At 45.9% G+C, this 15,639-nt stretch overlaps 1 protein-coding gene across 1 annotated transcript in view; it reads right to left on the reverse strand.

The window, feature by feature from the left end:
• The window catches only part of slc5a9 (solute carrier family 5 member 9), a 117,931-nt gene that overhangs the window by 50,995 nt on the left and 51,297 nt on the right, over positions 1–15,639 (reverse strand). Inside the window, exons 5-6 of the mRNA XM_072510933.1 lie at positions 12,058–12,163; positions 2,359–2,439 (exon numbers count right to left, since the gene is read on the reverse strand). Coding sequence (XP_072367034.1) covers positions 2,359–2,439; positions 12,058–12,163 — 187 coding nt within the window. The remainder of the gene's footprint in view (positions 1–2,358; positions 2,440–12,057; positions 12,164–15,639) is intronic.

The following is a 15,639-nucleotide window of genomic DNA, read 5'->3' on the forward strand; positions in this document are numbered from 1 at the left end:
CCTCCCCTTAGCATACTATTGTTACTATGGGCTTCATTGGTTCTGTACAGAGTGCATACTGGGTGAATGGGTGTGGAAGGGCCTTGAGTTGGAATGGAGGGTACAGGGGCCATTGGGGGAGGCTAGTGGGGGCATAAATTGGCATGAAGGCTCTAAGGGGCCATGGGATAGGGTGAGGGCATGAGTTGGCAATGCGTTGGCATGGTAGGCCTGATAAGACCTCAAAGGTTCTTGGATCCAGACTATAGTTCATAATTAATCTGTGGGGCCATGGATGACCGAGAATTTGTCCCAACTACACAGAAATTGCATTTGTGAGGTTGGAGGTGGGACTCTGGGAGATGCCTACACAGCTGGACTGACCTGGTAGGGTGTGCGGGAATTCAGGGTGCGGGCTTGCCACCTGTATCATTATTGTGTGGGAACAGGAGCAGGAGTCCCAGAAAGGGGACCCGTCCACAATTTGTAAATGGCTCTGGGATCCTGGATGGCGATCTAGCCATTACCGAATGTCAGCAGTTATGGGTGCTTTTAGGTTACTGGTCATAGGTGGAGGAGAGATCGATGTGACAGTGTGCATTTATTGCGACAAATGATTGGAGGGATTGGATCCGAGGTACGAGGTCAGGTCCAGAAAGGTTAAAGAATGGATGGCTCGAGAAACCTGTGGCAGGATGGCGAGGAAAAGGGAATAAGGAGCAGGGGACAGAAGGATAGAGCATAGTAGGTAGTCACAAATCATTAGATCAGTAATTGAATACATTTTGGTCAGTATTTTAAACAAATGTTGGGCAAATATGAATTTAAAATTACCTTTCACCTCACATTTCTGTACAGCAAGTTGGAGCCACAGGTTCACTGCTGAGTAGGAGAGTTTAAAGGTGCCAATAGAAAATATTTGAGGTCGAGATACAACTTTGTGGTAAGGGCCACATTGGTGTTTGCCACTGAGTGAGGCAGATGGTGGAAAACATAATAAAGTGGAAATGCTTTTGCATGGGCAAGGAGCCACCAGCAGTAAACCAAGTTTCAATCAAAGCCAACATATCCAAATATCTCCAAAGATTTCATGGACGTCAAGGGATTTGTTGAAGAGTAAATGGAGATTCTAAAGGGAAACAGTAAGTAGTGACTGTTGATCTGCCAGCAGAAACGGTGATATGATAGTGGATGGTGCGAGTGGAATGGGAAGGAAAGTAATGATATCAATTCTCGATGCACCTACTGGGCAGGAGGTTTAGTGGTAAAGCAGAGCGGGGAATTAATTTTACTGCTCTGCAAGAAACAGTGATAGGTGCCATGAAGAGCAGAATGTTGAATGAGGCATAAAAGGTAACCCTGGACTTGTGCAGGAGTGACAGCATCATGTAGAACTGAGATCATCTGTTTTTAAAAATATAACACTACAGGTGGCCATTCAGCCCATCAAGTCTGTACCGACCCTCTGAAAGGGTATCCTACCCAGGGTCAGGCCACTACCCGATCCCCTTAACCCGGTAAACCCACTTAACTCTAACCTTCTGGACACTAACGGGCAATTGATCATGGCCAATCCACCTTAACCTGCACATCTTTGGACTGTGGGAGGAAACCCGCACAGACGTGGGGAGAAAGTGCAAACTCCAACAGACAGTCATCCAAGGTGGGAATTGAACCCAGGTCCCTGAAGCTGTGAGGCAGCAGTGCTAACCACTGTGCCACCATGCCCCCCCCCCTTTGAACTGAGATGAGGAGGAACTACTTCTCGCTGAAGGTGGTGAATTTGTGGAACTCGCTGCCCTCTCATGCGTTGGAATCTGAATCATTAAGTGGTTTCAAGAAAGAGATAGATATATTTTTGATTTTAAAAATGGGTTAAAGGGATATGGGCAACAGGTGGGAGGTGGATTTGGACCAGGATGAGTTCAGCCATGATCAGACTAAATGGTGGGGCAGGCTCGAAGGGCTGAATTGCCTACTTCTGCTCCTAATTCCTATGTCCCTATGTATTTGGAAGTGCAATAACAATGATAGGGACATAGAGGTTGAAGATATATTACATCATGTGACTGAGACTCATGAATACTAGATTAGATTTTCAATATAAAAAGGAAAATCTACTGATACAATACAATATAAAAGCTTTTCTGCAATTTATCCATTTCAGAAAACGCAGTCCGATGTTGCTGAAAGTCTGTTTATATTAAAAGCTTATTACTGTTCAGCCTGAAGCTATCATATTCCAACTAACAGGTAAATGGTACACGTGTGGGTTTCAAAGTCAGTAAGCTGAATTTGCTCTTCAGTTTGTATTCATTCCTCTCCAAATGCTTAACTTATGTGGACAATTTTTATGTTTGTTCATACTGAAAGACTCACCAATAAACATAAGGATAATAGCTCCTACCACCATAATCACAGTCTGAAGGGCATCTGTGTAAATCACAGCGGTCAAACCACCTGCGAGTGGGAAGGCAAAAATAACCATTTACTGATTTTTCAAGCAAATAATCCCACACTGTACATAATAAATCTGATATAAATGTAGTCATCCTACTCCCTGAAACTTTTAGATTAATTTAAATGAAGATAAATCTTTCTTCAACACTTCAGCCTGCGGAGGTCTGCGCCAGAAGTCATAGTCGTCATAGTTTAGTTTTCAACTTGTTTTAATACATTTATGATTGGCATTTATACTGAGGCTCCAAATCGGAAGATATATCAGGATTGATTTCTGATTCAACAGTGCTTCAATGGGATATGGTTGGAAGCAAGCCCTGAGCCAATTTTGGATATAGACCCAAGCAAAAGAAGGGATTGAAGCTCATGAATTTTTAAAACTCCTTAACTGTTTAATTCCTTACTAGCAGAGAATTTGAAATATTCAGAGTTTAGAAGTAACTATGCTCAAGATAAACTACAGTTTCTTAGTTCTATTTTCTCATCTTTTAAAATTTTTATTTAGATTTTCCTGTGCATTGCACCAACTCGAAGGTAAATTACTGCTGACCTTTGCTAAAACAGCTGCTGAATATGACTAGATCTCTATTCAGCTCTGGTGCTTGTTCAGGTGGCATGACTAATCAAATTTCGGATGAAAATGAGCTGATTCTGCAAGTTATGGGGGAAGGGAGGAAATAATGAGCTTATGGTTAATGAAATGTGACCAGCATTCTGCTTTCTTTAATTTGCCTCAGGGTGACTCATCTTTTTAATCTGGAAATCATCATGCAGGAAAAACTATGGTTCAAAGTTTACATCCAATGCATATAGTGCTCTGTGTATCACCCCACTGGAACTCATTGATCAACCTATTTTTTCCCCAATTAAGGGCAATTTAGTGCCACCTACCCTGCATATCTTTGGGATGGGGGGGGTGAGACCCACGCAGACCAAGGGGAGAATGTGCAAACTCCACATGGATAGTGACTCGAGGCCGGGATCGAACCCGGGTCCTCGGCACCGTGAGGCAGCAGTACTAACCACTGCGCCACCGTGCTGCCCTTTGATCAACGTATTGATGAAAGGAAGAATTACAGAATCTGTAGAATTACAAAATGCGGATTACAAAATTCAACGTAGACTGGAAACGTAAATTTGACCGGAGCAATAGGTTAGAAGGTGAAAACATTGTGGGAGAACTAGGGAATAGGGTCAGTTTGGCTCTGAGGAAGAGCAGACAGGGAGATGTTGCTGAAAACAGCGGGACTGGTGGCCTGAAGTGCATATGTTTTGATGCCTTCATTGGCCGGGGCATTGAGTATAAGAATTGGCAAGTCATGTTGCAGTTGTATAGGACCTTAGTTAGGCCACACTTGGAGTATAGTGTTCAATCCTGATTGCCACACTACCAGAAGGATGTGGAGGCTTTAGAGAGGGTGCAGAAGAGATTTACCAGGATGTTGCCTGGTATGGAGGGCATTAGCTATGAGGAGCGGTTGAATAAACTCGGTTTGTTCTCACTGGAACGATGGAGGTTGAGGGGCGACCTGATAGAGGTCTACAAAATTATGAGGGGCATAGACAGAGTGGATAGTCAGAGGCTTTATCCCAGGGTAGAGGGGTCAATTACTAGGGAGCATAGGTTTAAGGTGCGAGGGGCAAGGTTTAGAGGAGATGTACGAGGCAATTGTTTTTTACACAAAGGGTAATGGGTGCCTGGAACTCGCTACCGGAGGAGGTGGTGGAAGCAGGGACGATAGTGACATTTAAGGGGCATCTTGACAAATACATGAATAGGATGGGAATAGAGGGATATGGACCCAGGAAGTGTAGAAGATTTTAGTTTAGACGGGCAGCATGGTCGGCACAGGCTTGGAGGGCCGAAGGGCCTGTTCCTGTGCTGTACTTTTCTTTGTTCTTTGACAATATAGGAATAAGATTATACTTGCATCTAAAGTCTTATTATGAAACCTAATCTAGCTCTTGAATTCCCATATGCAAACCAACTCAAATTGAAAATATCTAGGCATAGCTTAGACATCAACCATCAATACAGTATTAGTTGATGTACAATTTAACTCATGGCTATTTAAAGGATTTCAAGAATTGAATAGAACACAACTTGGCATGTCAAAAACAACTTTATTCATTTTCTGACTTCTACATAAATGGTTAGGCAGTTTTCCAAGAAGTGAATACCATAAATGGTATAATGATTCGGTGTCAAAATTATGTGAGTTCAACTTACAGTAATTCTAAACTGAGTTATGTTATATTATCACACCCTTATTGGGGTGATATTAGTCTCTGGCAATAAATCAAAATGGACAACAGTGAATCGACAACGTGTTTTACATCTCATTTGTTTTCATTCTTTAGAACATAGAACATACAGTGCAGAAAAAGGCCATTCGGCCCATTGAGTCTGCACCGACCGACTTAAGCCCTCACTTCCACCCCACTCCTGTCACCCAAGAACCCCTCCTAACCTTTTTGGTAACCAAGGGCAATTTAGCATGGCCAATCCACCTAACCTGCACATCTTTGGACTGTGGGAGGAAACCGGAGCATCCGGAGGAAACCAGTACAGACACGGGGAGAACGTGCAGACTCCGCACCGATTGTGACCCAGTGGAGAATCGAACCTCGGACTCTGGCGGGGAATCGAACCTCTGACCCTGGTGCTGTGAAGCCACAGTGCTCGCCACTTGTGCTACCGTGCTGCCCCAGTGCACTAACTTCTCAAGGAAATTCCTGCTGTTTATTCCTTATAATTCAACTAATTTATACTTCTATTTCACAATATTCCCTCTTCCCAAACCTTCTGAAAGGTTTCCACAATATTCTACAATCATCTCCAAATTTAATTTGAACTTTCTGCTCATCTTCTTTAAATCCTCAAGTAAAAGCCTTCCGTTTAAATATCTTGTCAAAATGAAAGCATATCAGAAGATTAACCAATTAACCACTCATCAAGATTAGTAATCCAGTTAAAACTGTACAAATATAGCAGTAATTAAAGTTAATTAAATATCTATTATGATTAACATGATTCCATTGGGCACAACCAGTCATTACTAACAATAGACCACAAAAGACCCTTTTGGCTGACTTTCTCCTTTGCTAGAAGTATCTCGTTAGCGTAACAGATTAATGATAAGTTTCTAATTAAAATAGCACACCATCTGTTGTCCAACTGCTTTATCTCTGCAGGTATTTAGCATCTGTGCTTCATTAAAAGTTAGCAAAGTACATATGATCGTGTCTTTGTTTTCTTAAAAGAATTACATAAATGCAGATTGCTCTTGATAAATTATCTGGAACCTCACTATTGCTAACTATGAGAAGAGGAGAAATCCCCTCTTTGTCAGAATTGTCTTATTTTACACAAGGACCAAGTAAAATTCAAGCACCAGCTTCCCTTTAATTGCACCAAATCATATAAGAGAACCAAACAATAAAGTAGTGCATTAGTCACTTTTCCTGTATTAGTATTTTGAGTCCGCTGATATTTTTCAGGACAGCAAGAAGACGACATATGGAAGAGATCTACCACATGGAAACTTACACACTGTTAAGATTGTTTATTCATTAAGAAAAATCCTTCTGAACTAGTTCTACAAATTGACTGGCTTGCCTTTCAACAGCTAACAGGTTCCTTTAGAAATCTGCTAACTGTATGAGTGTACTTCCTGTCAACTGATGAAGAACAAGCACTACAAGTATATAGTAGCAATTTAAGGAATATTACAATAGAGAGAGAACAGAAGCCATGTTCATCTAGCTCCATTATCCTCGACTGTTGCTATTTTTCCAGACACACATGGTAAAATTTGAAATAAATTACCAATCCTCCACAATTAACTTGAAGAAAGGTAAATAAAAAATTGATGTGAATACTGATGTGTTGGGTAGGCTGGGTTGATGTGGACTGCACTTGATGCAGTGTAGCGAGAGACAGACCTCCAACACTTGCTAAGATGCAACACGATTTTATTTAACATCTAAACTATTATACATGTTCAACTGTGGGTAGACACTATGCTGACTTGACTGGAGACCTGATACTAGCCTAACCAGACTTACTAGCTACCACATGATGTTTGCACTGGCCAGCTCACGAACTCTGACTGTCTCAGAGGCTGGGTCCCGAGAGAGCGGGAAAACTGGTGCCCTCTGGCTTTATAGTGGTCGTGTCCTGTCTGGTGATTGGCTGCTCTGTTCTGTGTGCTTACTGGTCATCCTGTGTGTCAATCACTGCCTGTCTGCACTCCATTATATACATAGATGTATATTATGACATCTGCCCCTTTTTTTTTATTGTTTGTACTAGATAATAAATATTAAGGTGTTGTGCGTGTGGAGGTGTATATGTGCGTGACTATATGCAGAATGTGCTAAAATGAACTTATGTACATAGGAAGGTGTCGCTAGTGCAGATATAGGGCAGATGAAATGGTAAAAACGATATTTACAGAGGTCAGAATGATAAGGTAACAAAATTGTGCAAAAGTTCAGTCTATAAGTTTAGTCTTTGTGGCGGGCGACGAATTCTGGTTGACCGCCTCAAGGGTGGATCAGGGACCGCCTGCACTTGGATAGCGGGACAGCCGCCAATGCGGTGGTCGCAGAGGTCGGCAGGATTGCTGGTAGATCGGTGGCCTCATGGTAGGGCACGTCCGGAGGAAGCATTGTGTGAGGCGGGACATCATGGTTAGGTGGCGGGCGTGGAACTCTGCGCAGCGCCCGTCTGTTGCATCGTAGGAAGGAGCCATCAGCCATGCGGACGAGGAACGATCTCGGGGCCGCTTGCTTGACCACCACAGCTGTGGCGGACCAGCCGCCGTCAGGCAACTGCACACGAACACGATCAGTTGGGACCCCCTCGGGGAGATCCGTGGCATGAGCGTCGTATGCTGATTTCTGTTGGACCCGAGACTGCTGCATCTTTTGTATGACCGTGAGGTGGTCAAGGTCTGGAACATGGATGGCTGAAACCGTGGTTTGCAGAGTGCGATTCATGAGCATCTGCGCGGGAGACAACCCAGTGGGCAGCGGGGTTGCTCTGTATGCCAGCAGCGCCAGGTTGAAGTCAGAGCCTGAGTCTGCAGCCTTGCATAGTAATCTCTTGACGATATGGACCCCTTTTGCGGCCTTCTCGTTTGACTGCGGGTAGTGGGGGCTGGAGGTTACGTGACGGAAGTTGTATAGGCGGGCAAAATCAGACCATTCCTGGCTGTAAAAACAGGGACCGTTGTCACTCATCACCGTGAGCGGTATCCCATGCCTGAAAAACGTTTCTTTGCAAGCTTTAATCACCGCCTTCGACGTGAGGTCGGACAGTTTCACCACTTCTGGGTAATTGGAGAAGTAGTTGACCAGGAGGACATAGTCACACCCCTTGGCGTGGAAAAGGTCGACACCGACTTTGGACCATGGTGAGGTCACTATCTCATGTTGCTGCAGAGTTTCTTTGGGTTGAGCTGGCTGAAATTTCTGACATGTGGGGCAGTTGAGGACCATGTTGGCAACGTCCTGGCTGATGCCCGGCCAATAGACTGCCTCTCGAGCTCTGCGTCGACATTTCTCGACCCCTCATGGAGTTGGCCGAGCACCATAGCTCGCATGCTCTACGGAATCACAATCCTGTCGAGCTTCATGAGGATGCCGTCCACCACCGTCAGGTCATCCTTGACGTTGTAAAACTGGGGACACTGTCCCTTCTGCCAGCCGTTCGTGAGGTGCTGCATCACACGCTGTAGGAGAGGAACCGTGGCCATTTCCTCACAAATTTGGATGACCCTCTCATCAGAGGCTGGAAGGTTGGAGGCACACAATTGCACCTGCGCATCGATTTGGCAGACAAAGTCAGTTTGTTCACATTGTGTGGTGATAGACCTGGAAAGGGCATCTGCAACAATGAATTCTTTGCCTGGCGTGTAGACAAGTTCAAAGTCGTAGCGGCGTAGCTTGAGAAGGATTTGTTGTAACCGAGGCGTCATGTCATTTAAATCCTTCTGGATTATGTGGACTAATGGCCTGTGATCCGTCTCAACCGTGAATTTTGGGAGGCCATACGCATAGTCGTGAAATTTGTTGATTCCCGTTAGGAGGCCCAGGCATTCCTTCTCAATCTGAGCGTACCGTTGCTCAGAGGGCGACATGGCTCTGGAGGCATACGCAACTGGGGCCCATGAGTCATCCATTGGAGGAGCACCGCCCCAATACCGTCCTGGGTCCCGTCAGTGGATATTTTGGTCTCCTTGGTAGGGTCGAAGAACGCCAGAACCTGGGCTGTGGTGAGTTTTGCCCTCAGCTCATGCCATTCGTTCTCATGAGCGGGCAGCCACTGGAATTCCGTCGACTTTTTGACGAGATGGCGGAGGGCTGTGGTGTGTGACGCCATGTTGGGAATGAACTTCCCGAGGAAGTTGACCATCCCTACAAAGCGGAGGACTGCCTTCTTGTCCTCTGGGGTCTTCATGGCATTGATCACCGAGACTTTGTCAGCATCTGGCCGCACGCCTTGCTGCAAGATGTGGTCACCAAGGAATTTGATTTCTGATTGACTGAATGAGCACATGGCTCTGTTGAGTCGGAGGCCATGCTCATGGATTCTGTGGAATATCTGCTTGAGGCGATCGATGTGTTCTTGAGGAGTTGTGGACCAGATTATGACATCGTCAACATACACGCGCACACCCTCGATACCCTCCATCATCTGTTCCATGATGCGGTAAAATACCTCTGAGGCTGAGATGATGCCAAAAGGCATCCGATTGTAGCAGTAGCGACCGAACGGGATATTGAATGTGCACAGCTTGTGAATGGATGCACCCAGCTGTATTTACCAGAACCCCTCGGAGGCGTCCAGCTTCGTAAAGAATTTGGCATGAGCCATCTCGCTGGTCAACTCTTCTCGTTTTGGTATCGGGTAATGTTCCCTCATGATGTTGCGGTTTAGATCCTTGGGGTCGATGCAGATTCGAAGCTCCCCTGACGGCTTTTTGATGCAGACCATGGAGCTGACCCAGTCCGTGGGTTCTGTGACCTTTGATATGATGCTCTGGTCCTGGAGGTCCTGTAACTGCTGATTGAGGCGGTCCTTGAGGGGTGCCGGCACCCGATGTGGTGCGTGGATCACAGGGGTGGTGTTTGGTTTGAGCATGATTTTGTATCGGTATGGGAGTGTGCCCATTCCGTCGAACATGCTGTGGTACCGCCTGGAAGTTCTCATCAGGTGAGGCCGTCGCCTGTGAGGATGACATGGTGTGGACTCGCTGAACCAAGTTCAGGAGTTTGCAGGCCCGAGCACCGAGCAGGGATGCTCTGTCAGGTCCCACAATCTCAAATCGCAGTGTTGCTTTAAATGACTTATTGGAAACTCCGAGTTGGCATGAGCCACTGGCAGCTATGGCATTGCCATTGTAGTCAAGGAGCTGGCAGGCCGGTGGAAGAATCCTTGGTCTGACGCAGATGGTGTCAAGATCGGATTTCGAGATGAGGTTCGCCGATGCGCCGGTGTTGAGTTTGAACCGGATGCGAGCCTTGTTGACTGTGAGGACAGCACACCACTCATCGTCGGGATCCATGCTGAGGATCGGGAGATGCTTCACTGTCTTGGAGAAAGGCAGCGCATGCTTTGTAATGAAGCCCACCCGATATGGAGATTTGAGGCACTCAGCATCAGGGTCTGTTGGGCTGTCGGGGTCGGAGTCTGGCATGGCCTGCTGTATTGAACGGACGCTTCTGCGCCGTGGCTGGGATCGCTGGATGCTGGGCAGTGGAGCAGATCTGCAAAGGGCTGCGTAGTGACCAAGCTTGCCACACTGTAGACACCGTCGTGATTTTGCCGGACATTGCCTTTAAATGGGCGGAGCCACAATTCGGACACGTCATGACGCCAACGTCAGCGCGTTCTGTGCGCCATCGCGCATGCGCAGTGCAGTTGAACGACGTGCGCACCTGCGCAGTCTGGTCGTCGGTCTCGCCGTCCCCTCGGTCGTGGCGCGCATGCACAGGGGTCCGGGAAAAGCGCGCAAAATGGCCACTCTCGCCGATACTTAGGCCCTGCATTTGTGCGATGGCCTGCACCCTTTCCGTCTCGTGGGAGGTTAGCTTTGCCGTTTCTGCCGCCCTGATGTGGGAGTAACGATTGTTAGCGTGTTCGTGGAGAACGCACGTTTCGATGGCGATGGTGAGGGTGAGCTGCTTGACTTTCAGGAGCTGCTGGCGAAGGGAATCGGAGTAGTCCCCGAAAACGATCTGATCCCGGATCATGGAATCAGTGGTCAAGTCATAGTTACATGACTGCGCGAGGATGCAGAGATGGGTCAGAAAGGATTGAAAAGGTTCATCCTTACCCTGAAGCCTCTGCTGGAAAACGTACCGTTCAAAGCTCTCATTCACCTCAATGTCGCAGTGGCTGTCGAACTTCAGCAGGACTGTTTTAAATTTCGTCTTGTCTTCGCCTTCAGCAAATGTAAGGGAGTTGTAGATGTGGATGGCGTGGTCCCCGGCTGTGGAGAGGAATAGTGCGATCTTCCTGGCGTCCGATGCGGCCTCGAGGTCGGTGGCTTCTAGATAGAGTTGGAACTTTTGTTTGAAGATCTTCCAATTTGCACCGAGGTTGCTGGCGATGCGGAGCTGCGGAGGAGGGCGGACGTTTTCCATGTCACCAGATGGCTGTTTGCTGGTCAACGCTGATTCACTCAAGGTAGGTCCGTCAATTTTCAGCAACACTCACTGGTACCATGGTGTGTTGGGTAGGCTGGGTCGATGTGGACTGCACTTGATGTATATTATGACAAATACTAGATTAACAAAGTGGCACTTGGAAGAACTCTTGCAACAAGCTAAAGAATGATTTGTTTATCATTCTTCAGGCAGCCATCTATTATTTGGTTCGGTGGTTTGATTTCACCGGCAATAATTGCCTAAAACACTCAGTTTTGTTGTTTGTCAACAGACTTCCCAGCTTTAATAATTTTTTTGGGATAATGTTATTGCTATTGGCACGAATGAGCAAATCAATATCAGTTGACATGTATATCATTCAGACCTTGAAGTACAAAAGCAGAAACTAGGACGGTGTCCTCCAACTCCGTCCTCTTGTGTATCCACCCCAGTGATTGCTAATCGTTTAGCTGGTCTTGTTCTATAATTCCCTCCCTAACCCTCTGCACCTTGTCTCCTTTACGGTGCTCTTTCCAACCTACATCTTTGACCAAACCTTTGGTCATCCACCCTAATGTCTCCTTCTTTGACATAATGTTAATTTTTGTCTGATTGTGCTCTGATGAAGCACCTTAGGATTTTGACACGAAAAGTTCTATATAAATGCAAGTTGTTATTGTACTCACTCTATCCGTCAGAATAGAGCTCTTTTCCCCCTGGAGAGTTCCTGACTTTACCCTGGGCACAAAGGGAACCAGTACAACAGATATGAAACAATCCCGATAAACCATCAGTGTGATTGCAGAGCAGTATTGGTACAAGATGGGAGAGAAGATCATCTGTATGATTTCTTGGTTTTGGAACAATTTTCAGCTCATGGGCATTAGAAACTGTTCCCAAAAGTGATGCGTGGAGGTCATTTCGTACAGACAGCAGAATGTTTCTTGTAAAAATGATTACCAGCTATCGTGTAAACAGCAGTCACCACCAGCAGGATTACTGTAGAAAGATAGATGTTCCAACCCAATGCGACCTGGATAAAAAGTGCTCCAGAGAAAATATCCGTCTGAAACAGGAACACAACGTTAGTTTAAAAGAACAATCTGTAACCTACATTAAAAGTAGACGCACAACAGTAAAAGCTTTGGGACATGTTAAGAATCCTCATAAAAGGGTAGTAATTTTCCATCAATATCAAAGTTTGAAACCACTTGAGTACAGATTGCAGGAGAAAATCTAAGGACTTTAGAGATGTCACAAAAAATTTAAATAATTTGCAATTGTTCACAAAAGCCGACAAAGCTTTTGTCCAATGTGTGCTGGAGGGTTTCCTGACACAGTATCTAGATAGGCCAACGAGAGGCGAGGCCATATTGGATTTGGTACTGGGTAATGAACCAGGACAGGTGTTAGATTTGGAGGTAGGTGAGCACTTTGGTGATAGTGACCACAATTCGATTACGTTTACTTTAGTGATGGAAAGGGATAGGTATATACCGCAGGGCAAGAGTTATATCTGGGGGAAAGGCAATTATGATGTGATGAGGCAAGACGTAGGATGCATCGGATGGAGAGGAAAACTGCAGGGGATGGGCACAATGGAAATGTGGAGCTTGTTCAAGGAACAGCTACTGCGTGTCCTTGATAAGTATGATAAGGCAGGGAGGAAGTGGTCGAGCGAGTGAACCGTGGTATACTAAAGCAGTCGATACACTTGTCAAGAGGAAGAAGGAGGCTTATGTAAAGATGAGACATGAAGGTTCAGTTAGGGCGCTCGAGAGTTACAAGTTAGCTAGGAAGGACCTAAAGAGAGAGCTAAGAAGAGCCAGGAGGGGACATGGGAAGTCTTTGGCAGGTAGGATCAAGGATAACCCTAAAGCTTTCTATAGATATGTCAAGAATAAAAGAATGACTAGGGAAAGAGTAAGGCCAGTCAAGGACAGTAGTGGAAAGTTGTGCGTGGAATCTGAGGAGATAGGAGAGGTGCTAAATGAATATTTTTCGTCAGTATTCACACAGGAAAAAGACATTGTTGTCGAGGAGAATACTGGGATTCAGGCTACTAGACTAGAAGGGCTTGAGGTTCAAAGGAGGAGGTGTTAGCAATTCTGGAAAGTGTGAAAATAGATAAGTCCCCTGGGCCGGATGGGATTTATCCTAGGATTCTCTGGGAAGCTAGGGAGGAGATTGCTGAGCCTTTGGCTTTGATCTTTAAATCATCTTTGCCAGAAGACTGGAGGATAGCAAATGTTGTCCCCTTGTTCAAGAAGGGGAGTAGAGACAACCCCGGTAACTTTCGACCAGTGAGCCTTACTTCTATTGTGGGCAAAGTCTTGGAGAGGTTTATAAGAGATAGGATGTATAATCATCTGGAAAGGAATAATTTGATTAGAGATAGTCAACACGGTTTTGTGAAGGGTAGGTCGTGCCTCACAAACCTTATTGAGTTCTTTGTGAAGGTGACCAAACAGGTGGATGAGGGTAAAGCAGTTGATTTGGTGTATATGGAATTCAGTAAAGCGTTTGATAAGGTTCCCCACGGTAGGCTACTGCAGAAAATACGGAGGCATGGGATTCAGGATGATTTAGCAGTTTGGATCAGAAATTGGCTAGCTGGAAGAAGACAAGGGTGGTGGTTGATGGGAAATGTTCAGACTGGAGTCCAGTTACTAGTGGTGTACCACAAGGATCTGTTTTGGGACCACTGCTGTTTGTCATTTTTATAAATGACCTGGAGGAGGGCGTAGAAGGATGGCTGAGTAAATTTGCAGATGACACTAAAGTCGATGGAGTTGTGGACAGTGCGGAAGGATATTACAAGTTACAGAGGGACATAGATAAGCTGCAGGGCTGGGCTGAGAGGTGGCAAATGGAATTTAATGCAGAAAAGTGTGAGGTGATTCATTTTGGAAGGAATAACAGGAAGACAGAGTACTGGGCTAATGGTAAGATTCTTGGTAGTGTGGATGAGCAGAGAGATCTCGGTGTCCATGTACATAGATGCCTGAAAGTTGCCACCCAAGTTGAGAGGGTTGTTAAGAAGGCGTACGGTGTGTTAGCTTTTATTGGTAGAGGGATTGCGTTTCGGAGCAATGAGGTAATGTTGCAGCTGTACAAAACTCTGGTGCGGCCGCATTTGGAGTATTGCGTGCAATTCTGGTCGCCGCATTATAGGAAGGATGTGGAAGCATTGGAAAGGGTGCAGAGGAGATTTACCAGAATGTTGCCTGGTATGGAGGGAAGATCTTATGAGGGAAGGCTGAGGGACTTGAAGCTGTTTTCTTTAGAGAGAAGAAGGTTAAGAGGTGACCAGTGAGGCTAGAAATGGGAAGATAGAGCAGCTAAACACGTGGCTGAACAGCTGGTGTAGGAGGGAGGGTTTCTGTTACCTGGACCACTGGGAGCTCTTCCGGGGCAGGTGTGACCTATATAAGAAGGCCGGGTTGCATTTAAACTGGGGAGGCAGAAATATCCTGGTCGCGAGGTTTGCTAGTGTCACATGGGAGGGTTTAAACTAGTATGGCAGGGGGGTGGGCACGGGAGCAATAGGTCAGAACATGAGAGCATTGAGGGAGAACTAGGGAATAGGGACAGTGTGGCTCTGAGGCAGAGCAGACAGGGAGAAGTTGCTGAACACAGCAGATCTGGTGGCCTGAAGTGCATATGTTTTAATGCAAGAAGTATTACGGGTAAGGCAGATGAACTTAGAGCTTGGATTAGTACTTGGAACTATGATGTTGTTGCCATTACAGAGACCTGGTTGAGGGAAGGGCAGGATTGGCAGCTAAACGTTCCAGGATTTAGATGTTTCAGGCGGGATAGAGGGGGATGTAAAAGGGGTGGCAGAGTTGCGCTACTGGTTAGGGAGAATATCACAGCTGTACTACGGGAGGACACCTCAGAGGGCAGTGAGGCTATATGGATAGAGATCAGGAATAAGAAGGGTGCAGTCACAATTTTGGGGGTTTACTACAGGCCTCCCAACAGCCAGCGGGAGATTGAGGAGCAGATAGGTAGACAGATTTTGGAAAAGAGTAAAAACAACAGGGTTGTGGTGATGGGAGACTTCAACTTCCCCAATATTGACTGGGACTCACTGAGTGCCAGGGGCTTAGACGGAGCAGAGTTTGTAAGCAGCATCCAGGAGGGCTTCTTAAAACAATATGTAGACAGTCCAACTAGGGAAGGGGCTATACTGGACGTGGTACTGGGGAATGAGCCCCCGGCCAGGTGGTAGAAGTTTCAGTAGGGGAGCATTTCGGGAACAGTGACCACAATTCAGTAAGTTTTAAAGTGCTGGTGGACAAGGATAAGAGTGGTCCTAGGATGAATGTGCTAAATTGGGGGAAGGCTAATTATAACAATATTAGGCGGGAACTGAAGAACATAGATTGGGGGCAGATGTTTGAAGGCAAATCAACATCTGACATGTGGGAGGCTTTCAAGTGTCAGTTGAAAGGAATTCAGGACCGGCATGTTCCTGTGAGGAAGAAGGATAAATACGGCAATTTTCGGGAACCTTGGATAACGAGAGATATTGTA

The sequence above is a fragment of the Scyliorhinus torazame genome, chromosome 7, assembly GCF_047496885.1.
Source record: "Scyliorhinus torazame isolate Kashiwa2021f chromosome 7, sScyTor2.1, whole genome shotgun sequence".
NCBI classification, from domain to species: Eukaryota; Metazoa; Chordata; class Chondrichthyes; order Carcharhiniformes; family Scyliorhinidae; genus Scyliorhinus; species Scyliorhinus torazame.